The 17,468-nt window shown below is 33.4% G+C and overlaps 3 protein-coding genes across 5 annotated transcripts; 2 read left to right on the top strand and 1 right to left on the bottom strand.

Moving 5' to 3' along the window:
• Positions 1 to 2,740: 2,740 nt before the first annotated feature.
• On the top strand, positions 2,741 to 7,037 carry LOC147290973 (uncharacterized). Of its 3 annotated transcripts, XM_086238427.1 has the most exons (7): positions 2,791 to 2,857; positions 3,106 to 3,391; positions 3,589 to 3,674; positions 6,165 to 6,272; positions 6,352 to 6,423; positions 6,532 to 6,645; positions 6,753 to 7,037. In XM_086238427.1, exons 3-7 carry the CDS (start codon positions 3,657 to 3,659, stop codon positions 6,843 to 6,845), a joined length of 405 nt encoding a protein of 134 aa, XP_086094553.1. In that variant the 5' UTR covers positions 2,791 to 2,857; positions 3,106 to 3,391; positions 3,589 to 3,656; the 3' UTR covers positions 6,846 to 7,037. The 3 variants fall into 3 exon arrangements, with proteins under 3 accessions (XP_086094552.1, XP_086094553.1, XP_086094554.1); XM_086238426.1 differs by lacking the exon at positions 3,106 to 3,391 and having other exon boundaries at positions 2,741 to 2,857; XM_086238428.1 differs by lacking the exons at positions 2,791 to 2,857; positions 3,106 to 3,391; positions 3,589 to 3,674 and adding an exon at positions 6,019 to 6,084.
• On the top strand, positions 3,764 to 5,998 carry LOC147290974 (protein FAR1-RELATED SEQUENCE 5-like). Its single transcript, XM_086234716.1, has 3 exons — positions 3,764 to 3,779; positions 3,836 to 5,868; positions 5,951 to 5,998. The coding sequence occupies exons 1-3, from the start codon at positions 3,764 to 3,766 to the stop codon at positions 5,996 to 5,998; spliced, it is 2,097 nt and encodes a 698-aa protein (XP_086090842.1).
• Positions 7,038 to 9,633: 2,596 nt separating the features above from the next.
• Positions 9,634 to 11,914, bottom strand: LOC147290972 (StAR lipid transfer-like protein). The gene is made up of 2 exons (XM_086238309.1): positions 11,630 to 11,914; positions 9,634 to 9,899 (listed from the first exon to the last, which is right to left on the bottom strand). Exons 1-2 carry the CDS (start codon positions 11,864 to 11,866, stop codon positions 9,825 to 9,827), a joined length of 312 nt encoding a protein of 103 aa, XP_086094435.1. The 5' UTR covers positions 11,867 to 11,914; the 3' UTR covers positions 9,634 to 9,824.
• Between the last annotated feature and the right edge of the window lie 5,554 nt (positions 11,915 to 17,468).

Genomic DNA, 17,468 nt, shown 5'->3' with positions numbered 1-17,468 from the left:
AGCATTTCTAACGGGATTATTGACGGAGTTGACGGAATCGGGTAACGTGGGAAACGGCATAAAAGTTCAGTGGGTTATATGAGACAAATAAAATTCAGGGGGTAAAGTGAGAAAACACCTAAAAGTCAAGGGGCAAATGTGCTAATAAGCCTTAATTAAAAGATAAAACAAATACTAAACACAATTCAATTCATGCAATAAATTCATTAATCCAAAGAAAAGGTCCGAAACTTTAGCAAACCACTCCAGTACGTTCCTGCAAAATTCTTTCTTAAAAAAATCCTTTCTTTTGTTTTAACAAATTCTCATAAACCAAACACAACCAAAAACAGAAAACAAAAGGAAAAAAGGGAACTTTTTTCAGATAAGTGAACTCGCTAAGTTTCACACACATAACTGAAACCATTCTCACACGAAGAGAGCTACATGCACACACATACACGCCTCTACATATGGATAATATGTATACATATGAAGAGATTATCTCTGCAGGAACTAAAGAACAGAATGTATATGTTTTATGGCTTTTTTTTTCACCATTTGATTTTAAATTTGGCATGATTTAAATTATTTAGGATATAAATTATCAATTTAGACATATTTCTTGATTTTAACTCTCATGATTGTGAGTTCTCATTTTAGGTTAGAATTTAGATTTTAACTCCCAAATTTTGAGCTAATTCGAAAGTTCAAACCTAAAATATAATCTTGATTAATAATTATATACCCTAAAATATAGACCCTTATACCCTAACACGTTGAACCCTATAAAAAATAGCCTAAAAATGACAAATTAAATGTCAAAATGTCATAGAAATACTCATGAACGGACGTACTGCAGAGAGAATTTGTGTGTGTGTATATATATATGTGAAATTACAGATTTGGTCCACTTATTTTATACCTAGTTCAATTTTTGGTCCACGATTTTTTTAAGTTCTGTTTTGGTCCACTAATTGTTGCACTTGTTCAATAAAGGCCCCGATTTATGACTTTAAATCCTTTGGATTATGTTTTCTTCAATTATAATTGAAGTATAAGTTATATTTCATCATTTCTTAGTCATAGGAACCAATTTGGAATATTAGAATCAAAGAGAATTGTGATTGGATGAAATTTGAAAAATTGGCAGTTTTGGGTACCCTACTTTGGGGTCAATTATCTTGAGTTTTAAAACTCCAATTTGAATGATCTTTAGATGGTTGTAAAGAAGAGATGCATAGTTTTTAAACAAGTATATGTTTGCTGAATTTGGGTAAGATTGTATAGGGTAAAAGGCAGGCTAAATTTGATAAAATAAATCTGAACCTTTATTGAACAAGTGGAACAATTAGTGGACTAAAACAGAACTTAAAAAAAATTGTGGATCAAAATTGAACTAGGTATAAAATAAGTAAACTAAATCTGTAATTTCATTATATATATATATATATTGGAGTTAGGGTTTGCCAGGTAAGGTAAGGAAAGAAGGAGGGAGCTTGTGCTACCTTGGAAGATTGGAAATGGACCAAGGGAAGGACTAAACCCCAAAAACTCTTTCGTCTGAAAAAAGACGAGTGAAAAGAAATTATCTTGATCAAAAATATAGGATGCTTGGAGGCCATCCTAATTTCTTGAAGGCTACTCCAATTACTTGGAGATTACCCTCAAGACTTAGTCTTGGAGGCCACTCCAAGCCTCCCTAGATGTAGATAAGAATGGTTTCTAGTAATAGAAATTACAAAGTGAAACCAAGATTTCCCTTATTTGTGGACAGTGACCTTGGTTACATTATTTACAACACTTTATTCTTTTTCTATTGCTTGTTATTTTATCCAACTTTAAAATATTTGCGAAACAGGTCAATTATTCTCAATAACTCTCATACGGCCAGAAGGACACAACTATTTTGCTATTACAATCTTATACCAATACAAAGTTCTAAGATGAACTTGTTTCTCCAAAAAAAATAAAAAATTCTAAGATAAACTTGAGATTGGTACAATCACTTATAAATTACATTTATACATATTCATTTCATACTTGTGTTTGACAATTCATTTAATGTTCATTCTTGACAAATTTTCATACTTATGTTGGGTTGTGCTCGATGTGTTGGATATCCATCGAACAGTTATGCTTATCATAAAACATAACATGACATAGATTTTTTTTTTTTTGGGAGAAATAACATGACATAGATTATGTTGGACCATATTTGTCAATTTTAAACATATTTGTCAGATTATCGTGCCTTATGTTGAACGGATCCGTTTTTACAACTTTATTTATGGATAGGGGTGCACTAATCGTGGTTATAAGGTTTTCATTGAAAGTATGGTATATGAAGCTTACAATTTTTGTTTTTTGTTACTTGAAGCTCACGATATTAGGTGATGCTACCTTAGAGTGTATACTTGATGGTGAAGATTTCTGATATCTTGCCAGAAGTCCAGCAATATAGTTTTGCACCCCCACTAAATTAGCCGTTCAAATAATCAAATATGATCCAATGGATAGGAGGAATTTATTATTTAAAAACAAAACAAAAAAGCAAACCCAGCATTGACACGTGTCCAGATATTTTAAATAACAATAATGCTACTCTTACCATCTTTTTGTACCATAATTTTATACCATCTGATGTGGCTGCTTAGATGGACAACCACATCACCAAATACAATTCACATTTTTATTCTTTTTATTAATTTTCAATTATTAAAATAAACTAAAGAAAACTGAATTTCAGTTTAACACAAATTCACGATTGACGTCGTTTCTTCTCCCTTCCCACCTGCGCTCCCCTTCTCCGTCGCTTTGCCCACCCGTGCTCTCTGGTGGGCAAACATCGATGGTCCAGTGGGGCACCTATCACTTGGTTAGTTTGGTCTATAATTGATTTTTTTATAAGTTTTTTTGTATTCTTTTCGGATCTCTGGTGTTGTAAACTAATCTCCTTTGTTGGTGCTTTTTTAATTTTATTTGATGACTGCGATTCTTTTTTATCTCTGTCGTTGCTAATCATTTCGGTCGGATCACCTCTATGCTTTCATTTGTGTATGTCAATTGTTCATTGGTGGTATTGCAGACATACTTATGTATTTAATTAATGTTCAATTGAGTTAGGAGGGAAGACATTGATTACTCTTCCTACTAAGAAAGCAAAGTGGAGGCCAGGCGAGCATCTTTATTCATTTGCTATTCAGAGAACAAATTAGATTTAATTCATGGATTTCTGTTCTAAGATGTTCTAAAAAAGGTGAAATTAACTTATTGGTTAGGCAAAACATGTAGACGAATTAATTTGCTGGAGGATTATTATAATTATGTCTTTTTTTTATTAATCGGCCAGCAACAATTTTATTGATGATATATAAAATGCAAAAGGGAATACAGAGCATCCATAGAACAGGTGATTATAATCAGATTTTCAGTATATGTTTTGGTATGAAAGATTATTGTTTTTTCTATTATTCTTTTGAAGTAGAACCAGAGAACAAAACAAAAGATTATAATCAGGTTTTTTAGTTTTTCTAGTCGCACAAGATTTGTATTATTTAGTTAAGATTAAAGAACTACTAACTTACTCGATCTTTTGTTTGGTTTAAGTGTTTAAACAATGACAATGGGCACCGAGAAATCCCCTAAAGAATCAAAGGACACTCACATGAATATCAATGGTCCAAATTATCAAGGTAATTTGTTTACTGTGAAAAGAATTTGGAATTTTGTTTATAGTTCTCTTGAAAATTATGTCAATTTAATTTATAGAATTTTCAACTTTATGATTTGGCATGCACGTACTCTTGAAAATGAATTGTTATTATGTTTACATATATAGCATGTTGAATTTTAGGAAAGGGAGTATGTTCAAATAATTCTGCAAGTTTGGACATCATTCAAGAAGATGACATGGCTGAAATTCAATCTAATATGGTTAAAATAGAAAATAATGGGGATAAAATAGAAAATGATGAGACTGCAATGGAGGATATAATGAATGCAGAAGAAAAAATACAGGAGCCTTATGTTGGAAAGATGTTTAATAGTAGTGATGAGGTGTTTGAATATTATAAAGAATATGGAAGACAATCTGGGTTCGCAGTGATAAGGAGATCATCAACGAAGGGAGATGATGGTGAAGTGAAATATATTACTTTTTCATGTGCTCGATCAGGCAATTCAGAAAGTAGTTCAAGTAATATTCTAAAGCCACGTCCAAGTATAAAGAATAATTGTGAGGCTAAGATTAGAACAGGTTTAAGCTTGGGTGGGAGATGGCGTGTAAACTCTATCAAGCTTGATCATAATCATGAGTTAATTCCAGATAAATCTCGTTATTGGAGGTGCAATCGGGAGATAAGCTCACATGTAAGAAGGAAGCTTGAAGTGAATGATAGAGCTGGAATAAGGTTAAACAAAAATTATAATTCAGTTGTTGTTGAAGTGGGGGGCCATGAGAATATGTCATTTTTGGAAAAGGATTGTAGAAACTATATTGAAAAGGTTAGGAGATTACGGCTTGGGGAAGGAGATGCTACTGCAATTCAGAACTATTTTATAAATATGCAAGCTCATAATGCAAATTTCTTCTATGCAATTGATTTAGATGACGATGGTCGTTTAAGAAATGTGTTTTGGGCAGATGCAAGGAGTAGGGCGGCATATGAGGAATTTGGAGACGTTGTTACATTTGACACAACTTATTTGACCAATAAGTATGACATGCCATTTGCTCCATTTGTGGGAGTCAATCATCATGGTCTATCGATTTTGCTCGGATGTGGCTTGATTTCACATGAAGATACTAACACCTTTATTTGGTTGTTTCAATCTTGGCTGGCATGTATGTCTGGGCGTGCTCCAATTGGAATAATTACAGATCAAGCCAAAGCCATGAAAAAAGCGATTGAGTTTGTCTTTCCTAAAACTAGACATCGTTGGTGCTTATGGCATATAATGAAGAAGATTCCTGAAAAATTAAAAAGTTACAAGCAATATGAGTCTATCAGATTTGACTTGCAAAATATTGTATATGACTCAATGACTCATGATGAGTTTGAAGAACGTTGGTGTGAGATGGTTGAAAAATATAAGTTACACAACAATGATTGGTTAAATAGTATATATAATGAGAGGTATTGTTGGGTGCCAAGATTTGTGAAAAACAGTTTTTGGGCAGGAATGTCTACCACACAACGTAGTGAGAGTATGAATGCTTTTTTTGATGGCTATGTAAATTCTAAAACTACTTTAAAACAGTTTGTGGAGCAATATGAGAATGCATTGAGGAGTAAGGTGGAAAAAGAGACTCATGCAGATTTCAAGTCTTCCTCTTCACGTGTTCATTGTGCTACCCATTATGAGATGGAAAAGCAAGCTCAAGATGTTTACACAATTTCAAAATTTAAGGAGTTTCAGCATGAATTAACAAGTAAGATGTATTGTGATTTGGTTTCAGTTAAAGTTGATGGCCCAATTTTGGAGTATGAAATATCTGAAGATATCTTGATCGGGGACAGAAAAAAAAGTATTAATTTCAAGGTTTGTTTTAGTGAATGTGACAAGGAAGTTAAGTGCAATTGTTGCATGTTTGAGTTTAAAGGTATATTATGCAGACATGCAATTTATGTTTTAATTCGCCATAAGATACACTTAATTCCGGATAAATATATCATGCGAAGATGGAGGAAGGATGTGATGAGATATCACACAAGGGTTAAAATCAATTATGATGATTGGAATGCTACACCTGAAGCACATCGATCTGATAAGATGCAAAAGGTTTTTAATGACATAAAGGAATTAGCAAATGATTCGGATGATAAATGCATGATTGTGATAAATTGGATGCATAAAATAAAGGAGGAAATATGCAAACATGAAGAAGTTTGTACAGGCAGTCAACCAACTCCTGAGTCGCCTGTTCACATTCCGAATCCAAGTCAACGTATACTTACTCCATTAGCAGTTAGACGTAAAGGTCGTCCACCGTTTAAAAGGAAGCAATCTACAATAGAGAAAGTTATTAAAAGAAAACAAAGAAGTGAAAAGAAGAACAAAGCTAATAAAAACAATATTGACGAAGGAGAAGGAATGAATAAGGTAAATAAAATGACAATTTCTATCTTTTACATATAAAGCCAATAAAATGTTACATCTTGTGCTTGTATTGTTTTTTGTAGGATTTTCAACCGATGCAAAGTGATTCCATTTGTCATGTACATGGTCCAGTTCCCACTTTCAAAACTGGTTATGTAGTCGGAACACAAGAGAGTAATATTGTTGTGAAGGTATGGCATGAATATATTGTTCTTGTTTGTCTAAGTTAAAATCATTTTTTTATAATTACTTACACACTTTTTAATTCAGGATTCTCAAGTACCACAAGGTATTCATGTTGACATGGGTCACAAACAATATCCTACAGGTCGTGGTTGTAATGTGAGTTATGAAATTTGATTGTTATTGCCCTATTTCATTTTTATTTTTTTTGAAGTATTTATTTATTTACTAAACATATATATATATATATATATATATACGTTGTAGGAAAATATGAACATGTCATTGGGGGTCACTCAAGGTGGTCATGCAAACGACCTGTACAGTGGATATGAGAGAGGAAATTTAACTTGTCCTACTCTCCAGGAAAATCAATTTCAGGTAATATTAAGATGCTTGTTTTTAAAAATTTTGGTGTTCTTTTTATTTATTTACATGTTATATTACAATGCTCTGTTTATGATTTTCCTTTTTAATTTTTTTCTTAGGGTCACCAGCATCAATATTGGGATGAAGGTTACAGTATAGACAATATGCCTAGCTCTAGTTCGAGGCGAAAGGATGACCAAGAACTTAACTGATAGATGGAAGCAAAAAGTTTTGTTTGAGTTGTAACATTTTCTTACAATGCTCTTTCTTTGAGACCTCAGATAAAAAGGAATTATTTTAAACTGAGTGTTTATGGAGCATAAATTTCTTATTTAGTTTGGTCTAGTCAAATATCTACAGTTTCAGATTTTTGTTTCATGTATCAAACGAAATTCACGGTTTAGTAAAATGGAATAATTTGAAATGAAATTTTGATATGTATGCAAGCTGATCTCTTTATAATTTTAGTCCTTTGAGATTTCCTTGGTTGTTTATTTGTGTATCAATGAAGACGAGAGGTTTGGAAGGACCTGTTCCAATTTTTATTAGCTAAGCGTGCACCATGGTAAACAAACTTTGTGCTTCTGCAAGGCAATTTGCCTTCAAAGTGGGTACCTCTCTGGCATCTTTGAGATTTAGCTGGTAACTCACAAGTATGTATGTTACATTATTGTCTGACTGTTTCACAGTGGATTCACCTTATCAATCATCATTCCCTCATATTGATTAATGATAAATGCAAGGAAATCTTTTGAAACTACTGGGGCACATGGAGAACAAGTTGACAAGAAATTGAAAGATAAACCACTTTAATTATAAAATTTGTCTTCAATATGTTACAAACTTACAATATGATCCGATGGTATAAGGAAAAGCAAAAAAAACTGAAACATAAAGAAAATGAAATTAAAAGCATTTGAACCTCCAGTAATCATACGTAAAGTGGCTCATTAGACCTCAGAAAAGTCTCAGACCCAAAAAGAAAGAAAGACATCAAGAAATTCATGGTACATACTACATAGCCAGTGCCTTGTGAGTCAGTTGTGACCACTGATTGGAATTGGTGTCAATTGTTCTTGCGAGAAGGCGCTTATGGCTGGTATTTTTCATAAATTCTCATAATTAATTTCCTTCACATTAATGTGGAAGTTCATGGCTAGCCAGGCTTGCATTGAACAACATCCATCAACCCTTCTACATGTTTCAGGGGCTCTCACAATCATGGTAAGCTTTCCCAACAATTAGACCTTGTAAATTGTTGTGCCAACATATCTGGAGCAGTAATGAAAAAGTTAGAAGCCTAGAATGAGAGGATAGATACCTTTTGACATATATAGTTGGTGATGAATGAACTATGATGACCATTTGGATACTAAACTTCATTGCTTATCAGATAATCTAGTGCAAATATTAAAATTGCTGAATTGAATGATGAACATCAAGTTTCAACATTATCATACCATTTAAGCTCACTGACCAAAGAGGCAACAAGCTTAGCAACTATTCCTTAGAAAAATTGATAGTCTCTCTACTCTAAAAATGTGCGATTCTTTATGTGTTTCTAGAAAAGCCTAACAAAGATGTATAATTTACACATAAGACTGCATATACACTTAGATTCCTATTAGCAAAAAACCACAATAGAAGAAGAAATCTATTAGGCAGAACATCTTAGAATAGAAATCCATGAATTAAATCTAATTTGTTCTCTGAATAGCAAATGAATAAAGATGCTCGCCTGGCCTCCACTTTGCTTTCTTAGTAGGAAGAGTAATCAATGTCTTCCCTCCTAACTCAATTGAACATTAATTAAATACATAAGTATGTCTGCAATACCACCAATGAACAATTGACATACACAAATGAAAGCATAGAGGTGATCCGACCGAAATGATTAGCAACGACAGAGATAAAAAAGAATCGCAGTCATCAAATAAAATTAAAAAAGCACCAACAAAGGAGATTAGTTTACAACACCAGAGATCCGAAAAGAATACAAAAAAATTTATTAAAAAATCAATTATAGACCAAACTAACCAAGTGATAGGCGCCCCACTGGACCATCGATGTTTGCCCACCAGAGAGCACGAGTGGGCAAAGCGACGGAGAAGGGGAGCGCAGGTGGGAAGGGAGAAGAAACGACGTCAATCGTGGATTTGTGTTAAACTGTAATTCAGTTTTCTTTGGTTTATTTTAATAATTGAAAATTAATAAAAAGAATAAAAATGTGAATTGTATTTGGTGATGTGGTTGTCCACCTAAGCAGCCACATCAGATGGTATAAAATTATGGTACAAAAAGATGGTAAGAGTAGCATTATTGTTTAAATAAAAGACTCAATATTTCTCTCCACTCATGGATCATTTCTCTCTTTCTCTAATCCCCAAAACTTCCAACTCGATCGTTTCACTCTATTTTTTCTCAATTCTCCCTACCCTTCCCGACTGAAAACTCATTTCTTCCATTTCATCTTCTCCTTAATCGTTTATGATTCCGATTATTTGCAAATCTGGGATTGTGAGGAGAATGATGAGATGGAAGAAATTAGTTTTTGGTGAACAACGGCTATGATTTAGTTGTCGCATAAAACTAAGTTGCACAACTTCTAGCAGGAGAGCTTGAGAGCAGAACTCATGGTGATATTGTTGCCTCTTTCAATCCACACTCAAACACAAAATATGGAACGGTGATTTGAAGTATAAATGTCTACTCTATTTTGAAGTTCAGATAACTATATAAGCAAGTCTTTCAAATCTGTATATTATGGGAGTTGCAATTTGGGATGGAACTAAGAACAATTTGTAATGTTTTTCATCTAAAGTTCAAAGCTAACGAATTATATTATCCTAAATGGAAGTATTGCTCTCATATGCACGATGCAATTGTGAGATGACTTTGTTTTGTAATTTATAAAGCAAATACAATTCTAGTAGAGTTTTAGGAGTTTGGAGGGGTAATCGCTCTTTTGCAAATACATTGAAATATAAATAGAGAAGTGTAAATGGCGAGATAACGGATAGTTTTCAATGGGTTTGGTAACTTGTAGGACAAATAGAAAAGAGGGATTAAGTAACACAAAAATAAATAAAGAAGGAAACAAAAAAAGAAAGATGAAAGTCCAACCCAGTTGTTGGTTTTATATAATGAAATAGAATCTAAACCTAAAAATATTACAACTAAGAGATAAAAGGTTATTCGTCCCTTGCCCTCCGTTGTATCCCAAGTCCGGTTCTTATGTTTGCGCCCAACTCGATTAGGTCCTCTACCTGTAAAGAAAAGAAATGTGCAGTCCGTAAGTGCATCCTGAAAAGAAAATGATTGTTGTTCTGCTCAACTGGTCACATAAGATATGACCACACTGATATGGAAAAGAAATGACATTGTTTTAGGATTTATAACTAAGTTTAGGCTTTACTTATTTGAGTTTATATCAAAAACATAATCAAACGAATGACCGAAACAACATAGTTTTGCCCATAAACACAATATTAGCACACAATACCTAAGTACAGGATTCGAACACAACCAAAAAAGGATCCAAACTCGCCACAACCACCCCAAACACACACAAGAACTTTTATACATTAAAAACAATCTAAGCATTCAATTCATTTCCTTAACTTCCTTGTCTACTGGATGGCTAACTACATGATCAATTTTATTCCCATTTTTAGACATTTAAGCAGGAACTTTAGTTAAGATTTTGGAAAGGTATTATCTATTAGTCCATTACTAGTTCTTTTAGAGTACCTTAATTAAATACTTAACTACGGTTCATGCTTTTGACAAAAGATACAACAAGTTGTGGATAGAATTAGATGTCAAACCTGATAAGTTGTTCCACTCTTAGTAGGATTGGCAACTAGGAAACCTAGGATTCTGATGTCAGGGATAGAGGGTTGAAAGAGTTTTTAGAGTGAGGACTAACTTGGTAAACTCATATAGGATCTAAAATTAGGTAATGAGGTGACTCAAATAGTTGAAATCAAAGGATTCAATCCATAAATTCTACCAATAAAAGCTAGAAATTCAGCTACAAACATGGCAATGAAAAAAAAAAAAAAAAACCATCATGAATTGAGCTTAAAGGCTCAGAGAGAAACTCTAGCACAGTCGGCATCCAGTCTAGAGAGCATAACTCAAATTAAGAGGTCCAGAATCTCAGAAGTTCAAGCCAACCGAGATAGTTGGAGGCCCCAAAAAGAAAGAAGGGCAGAAGCAAACAGTTCAAAAATATCAGGAAAATGGAAAAAGACCCCAAAGTAAAGAGTCTAACACAATTGGAGGCCCCCCAAAAAAAAAGAGCTATTATACCCAATTGATAACCTTTCTACTTACCCCTAGATAAATGTCGAAACATGCCTTAAATCCCTTTATGAATGTCATATTCTTTGATCAGTTAACACAAGGCCTGAATCATGAGATAAGTACCAACATATGGCACTCTAGGTAACTGTACCTTACATATGACATTCCAAATTGTAATGCTGATTTGCTTTGTTTTCTCACAATAATTTTTGGGTCATGTCCAAAGAGGTGAAGAGAGAGCTGTACTCAAGATTTTATGCATGCCCAGCAAGTTCTTTAATACTAGTACAAATGTACTTATTTTTTTTTACTTCTCAAGCAATACAACTAATCTTTCACTTCAAAATGTACTATTTGGAAAAATGAAATTCTTGCAATAATGATTCCCAAGAAATTCTTCGATTTCTTCCGGAAGCAGATGATTATGCGTTCCGTGAATAGCAGGGACATTAAAGATTAAAAACTTATTCCTTCATTAAAAAGTTAACTAAGAAACAGAGAAACAATAACAGCAAAACACAGGGGTACATATTTGCACATATCACCGAATCAGTGGGGCACAAGAGTAATTACACAAACAATCCAACACACAGCTTGATACAACTTAAAGCAAACTGAAATGGATGCATTTCCGGAAAAAGACTGATATAACCCTATGAAGCAGAGAGAGCGAGAGATGTGAGCTAACCTTGTGGACACCAGAGGCTCGAAGGGCAGCGACGGAAGCGGAGGCGGCGGCGCCGACGTAGAGCGATGCAACGGCGAAGGCCTTGAAAGGCATCAGAGTGGACTGGTTGCAGCCTCTCCGGTACGACACCACCGCCCAACCCAACTGGGTCGCGCTGGCCCCGGCCCACCAAAAGTGGCTGTAGCTCCGATCATTACCAACACCTCCTCCATTCTGCTCCTCCTGCTCCTCCTGCATCTCACTGATTGCAAAGCATCTGTGTTTTTTGTTGTTCGGATGGTGTTGGGTAAGTACGAGAGTGTGTTGGGTTGAACTGTTGAAGTGGGCTTTTCTTCATTTTCGGACTTCAGCCGATAATGGGCTTATTATGATATGCATGCAATATTATAGAAATGAGAATCTATGGACACCCAGCCCAAAATTTGTTTTTGAAACTTCCAAATTTGCCCCTGTAATTCAAAATTTAAGAGAAATTGAATAAATTAAAAAACAAAACAAAAAAAATGTTTGAAACCAATTTGAGTAGGGTACTTCCAGTGGCAGGGGTTCATGGTGTTGGTGTTATTCTTTAAAATGACAAAAGAGAAGTTTTGGTGGTTATGGCTCTTTCCCTTGTTGGCACGTCCTCCTCGCAACATGCTGAAATCATGGCAATTCATCATGGGTTTGATCTTAGATCTTACATTGGTACTTTGGTAGCAAGGTATGATTCAGTCCTTCTAACATTAGATGCTCAAGGACAAATTTCTAGATTTTAGGACGACCTTGCTACTTATGTGCACTTGTTGGAAAATGTTAAGGGGCTTTGGACGCGCTTTCAGGGGTCAAGTTGTAGTTTTCTCAAAGATAATTGTCATTTTGATTTTCAGACTATTGCATTTATATCAGTTTACTCTCTAAATTTCTAATTTGAAAAATTAAGGTATTTGACTTTTCAATTTTGTCAATTGAAGTAATTTCGTCAATTTGCTCACTTTCCATCGGATTCGTTTCACAAAGTCAAATACTCATCACGAAGGGTCCTTATTAAAGAAAAAATAGTAGTGACGTGTCTATCACATGTATCAATTTACCAAATAAATTGACGGAATTACCTCAATTGGTAAAATTGAAAAATCAAGTATCTTAATTTTTCAAACTAAAAGTCTAAGGAGCAAATTGATACAAGTGCAATAGTCTAAGGAGCAAAATGACAATTTTCCCTGTTTCTCATGACTGTAATATGGTTGTAAACTCTCTAACTCAGTGTGCGTTAATGTGACTGTTATGTAGTAATAATTACTACCGACAATGGCAATATTCAAGAAAAAAAATAGAGAGACACCGAGCGCCCACACACGCCTCAAATGAAATGTGTATGCCCAGTAATTAAAAAAGAAAATAAACCTTTTATCTTGTTGATTTCGGGAACTTTAAGGACTTTTGTCCTCCTTAATTAAAGGAGGGGAGTTTCTAACAAAATAACCCTACACAAATTTTTTTTCTCTCAAATATTTTGTTTTTTTTTCTTTAATTATTATTAAAAATAAATCCTGAAACCCAGCTACCCGACACCACCCTCCCTCCTTCCTCGACTCCCACCTAGCCACCCCACCGGTCGATCCCACCACTTGTCGGTGACCCTCTCTCTCTCTTTTCCTTTTTTCTTTCTTTTTTTTTTCTTCTTTTTTTCCTTCCCTCTTCTTATTCTACTATTTTTTTTCTTCTTTATATGTAATAGATAGATAGATCAGTAGCGCTATAGAACTAACCAGTTAGTAAGATAATATAATACTAACCACGTACCATTTTGGGCCCACTACACAATACGATCTCATAATCCGAACTGTTCATTTTTAAATCCTCATTCAATGATCGTTCTTGAAATAAAATAAAAAAAATCTATAATCAACTTTAATCTAATTGTGTTCAAATAAATATATGAACATAATTTTTTTCATAAACATTGATATGATTGTGATGATAATCAAATGACTAAATAATTTTTTATTTGAATGATTTTTTGCAATGATGATATATGATTGGAAATCCAAAAAATAAACGATTCAAATTATGAGATTACGTTGTATAATAGACCCAAAAGGGTGATTAGCTCTGTATTATCTTATTCACCAATTAGCTATAAGAGGTTTTTGTATGTATATATACTTTAGTTTAATGAATAGGCAAGTATTTATATGTATAAAGAAACCAAACGGTCAACTATTTATTTGATAAATAAAGAGAGAGAGAGAGACTATTTCGTTGTAAGGATGAGGGCGATTGGCTGGGTAATTGTAAGGATAAGGGAGTAACCCATCTTTCCTTTTCTCAAAACAAAGAGGCATCTTAATCTGTCACTACACTTGGTCCTTGATCGATCCGTTTCTACACATAAGCAAGCTTACTTCACATATACCTCAGCAAGTCTATTGAGTGGTTCTTAGTTTCTACACTTGGTTGGTAGCAAAAGCTTCTAGGTGGAAGCTTGAACAATTTGCTAATTGTATTAGTTAATAAGGGAACTGCTAAGAGTCTCAATTTTTTTTTTATTGGACAAGATTTTTATTTATTTATTTTTTTAATGTCTAATGTATGAATACAATATAAGTTAAGAAAAAAAAAGTTTGAAAAAAAAGTTAAGATCCGTAGCACTTATAAGCTAATAATTACCTTTAGACTTCATATATGCAAAAGATTAATTTACAATGATAATTTCAAACTTTAGTTAAACACTACAAATAGCAACCTGTACGCGCTTGCTGTATATATTCATACTGTAGCTACAATACCTTGTGTAAAAACAATAAAATAACCATGTAGTTATCCTATCTTAATTTCTGATTTATACATATAAATATAAATATTATTTTATTATTTATTTGTTTATTCACATAGAATAATAATATAAGATAAGGATTTGAATAATGCTATACTTACCACATTCTTATACCACATTTTTATACCATCTGACGTGTCATTACTTTATTGGACAAAGTTTTTCTTTTCTTTTTTGAATTTTTCTTTTTATTTTTTAGTATCTAATATATGAATGCCATGTAAGTTGCCATGTAATGATTTTGGGCAGCCATTCCTTTTTTGGTCCAGCTGTTTAAATTTAATTATAAGTAAACCCACACACTACCTACCCGATCCACGTTATAACTTTTCCATCATCTCCGTCTCTCTCCCAGTACTCCCTATCTGATTTCTCTCTCCTCAGTGACATACAGTACATCCTTCATTAATTCACTAAGCACTGGCTTTATATCACATTCATAAAATGGCTCACGAAGCCTTAACCATCGCTATTATATATCCTCTTTTTCTTTCTTCTTAATTATTTTCTCATGCACTATTTTCTGGCCCTTCAAAAGCCAGCTGCTAGCTACTCAGTTCCATCCAACTTACTAACTACTTTTCTTCACTACATCAGACCCCCCATTATAACTAGAAAAGACACATTTGGTACCTTTCTTCCTGGAGCCATAAATTCCCCTATGTCTATGACTTTTCACGGTTCATATATCTATCTTTTTTTTTTTTTGTTACAATATATCTATCTACTTTTTACCGTGTCCGTGAGTTTTCATGGTTTATATATATATATATATATATATATATCTATCTATTTTCTGGTGCCCATTTGGTGGTTGTTATATCATTATATATATATTTATATATCTATTTTCTATTTTCTTGAATTTATATGATAGTTGTTGTTACTGTTTTCTTTAGCTGAACAAACTTTTTTTTTTTTTTCCAGCTGGATCTCACTTTGAAGATGGAGAACTAATACGACCTGAATTCTGCTTCGAATTTATACATTGTATGTGTTATTCAGGTATTATTACTTGTCAATAACAATATATAAGTAGGGGCTATAGTTGTTACTGCTTATCAGTAACAATATATAAGTGATGACTATAGTTGTTACTGACAAATAGTATCAATATGTAAGTGAGGCTATGATTATTACTAACAAGTAATATCAATATATAAGTGAGACTATGATTGTTACTGACAAGCAGTAACAATATGTAAGTGAGGTTATATCTGGTTGTTACTACTTGTCAGTAACAATATATAAGTGGGAGCTATAGTTGTTACAGCTTGTCAATAACAATATATAAGTAGGCTATAATTGTTACTGACAAGCAGTAACAATATGTGAGTGGGGCTATAGTTGTTACTACTTGTCAGTAACAATATATAAGTGAGGGTTATGGTTGTCACTTTTTTTTAGTAACAATACGTAAGTGGAGACTATGGTTGTTACTGTTTGTCAGTAACAATATATAAGTGTGGCTATGATTGTATATTTATATATATGTAAGTGGATTTATGATTTGTATAAGTTGCCTTGTTTTTAAGTTTTTTTGCAAAGTAAAAAATTGAAAATAGCTAACAAAACTGTAGCGCTACAGTGCACTGCTACAGTAACGCCGCTACTGTTGTTCTGTTAACGTGGGCCGCTACAGTAAAATAGTGGGTCGCTACAGTATTTCACTGTAGCGGTTGAGCCTTAAAAACAGTCTATTTTATGAAATGGACTTTTTAAAAAAAAACCCTTATTCCATCAATCCCCTACTATTTACAAATTGTATCATTAAATAATTATTTTTTTAAAATTTCTCATTCCGATAAATCCCTAAATTACAGGAATTCATTAAACTACTATAATTATGGCACCTTCATTACGCCTAAATTACTCCCTAAAGTTTATTTGAGAATGGGCTATATCCTAAATTAACGTTTGTTCCATTCATTACTCCCCAAAAGTTACACCAAAGAAATTAGAAAGAAATAGCTATCATAAATCAAACAAATTTCCACAATCAGAGATGCTGAAGTAGATTTTGAATATGTGTGCAAGCTTGGAAATGAAACAATAACACTATAATGAACAAGGCCCCTGTTATGGACAAAAATGCTTCGCTCATGAATTGGGCTAAAATTGGGTCCATATCATTATTTTATCTGAAAAAAGGGACGTGCCTCCAAGTAAGAATTGTACTTGAAAAAATTGTAAAAATCAAAATGATATAAAATAAAACAAAGGAAATCAGATGTTTGTTCTTGGTTCTTTTCTATGCCTGAACATTTCAGGACTTGAGTGCTAAAAGTTCTTGTTTAGGTTAAGATGTGTTCATATTGTTTTTGGTGAGTAATCAAGCAAGATAAGATAAGTAAATACATCAAAATTAAAGAAATTAACTATCTCAAGATCCAGATCTGAAAAGAGTGTTCATTGGAATCATAAGTTACAAATAAAGATTGTAAAATTCAAGAAAAGAAATGAAAATGAACTGGTAATAAATGTTTAAGATTGAGAAAGTAAATGTTTTCTTGATTAATTTTTAATGAGGAAATACATTAAATTCCATAAATAAATGCAATGAGAAAAGTTGTAAATAAGGCTATTAAATGTGTGAGAACGAACAAAGTTGTAATAAAAGAAATAAGATCAATGTATTAACTCAAACGCAAAAAATAGACAAAGTGAATGGTCAAGTCATTTGGCAGAGAATTTTCAGAGAATGAATATGAGTTTTTTGTGTGTGTTTTGGAAAGGAGTCACATTGATTGGCTGTAGCTTTGTATTTATACTTGAATTGGGATCCCAAAACCCTAGGTACTTCTCTCGGATGGCCAACACGTGGGTGGCGCTAAACACCCCTGCGACTTTGTACTTATCCCTTTTTGACAGTTGCAGTCCAGCTTTTTGCATCTTCGTGAATCCACGTGGCTTTGCATTACTAGCTAGTCTAGCTTTACACTTCATTGACCCTCTTAGCTTGGAATAGCCGAGATCTTTTCACCAGATGATTGCACGGGTCTTGAATTTGGGCTTTAGACA

This window comes from Dryas octopetala, chromosome 3, assembly GCF_963921425.1.
Source record: "Dryas octopetala chromosome 3, drDryOcto1.1, whole genome shotgun sequence".
Taxonomy (NCBI): domain Eukaryota; kingdom Viridiplantae; phylum Streptophyta; class Magnoliopsida; order Rosales; family Rosaceae; genus Dryas; species Dryas octopetala.
The sequence above is the reverse complement of the archived record's forward strand: the minus strand, read 5'-3'. Positions and strand labels throughout refer to the sequence as shown.

Excerpts from the sequence above, each read along its gene's own strand:
- LOC147290973 (XM_086238426.1), top strand. Across the intron at positions 6,273-6,351 it reads AGAGTAATATTGTTGTGAAG|GATTCTCAAGTACCACAAGG; the intron begins GTATGGCATGAA and ends TTTTTAATTCAG. Across the intron at positions 6,646-6,752 it reads TCCAGGAAAATCAATTTCAG|GGTCACCAGCATCAATATTG; the intron begins GTAATATTAAGA and ends TTTTTTTCTTAG.
- LOC147290974 (XM_086234716.1), top strand. Across the intron at positions 5,869-5,950 it reads AAATATGCAAACATGAAGAA|TTAGACGTAAAGGTCGTCCA; the intron begins GTTTGTACAGGC and ends CTCCATTAGCAG.
- LOC147290972 (XM_086238309.1), bottom strand. The coding sequence starts at position 11,866 with ATGCAGGAGGAGCAGGAGGAGCAGAATGGAGGAGGTGTTGGTAATGAT. Across the intron at positions 9,900-11,629 it reads GAGCCTCTGGTGTCCACAAG|GTAGAGGACCTAATCGAGTT; the intron begins GTTAGCTCACAT and ends TTTTCTTTACAG.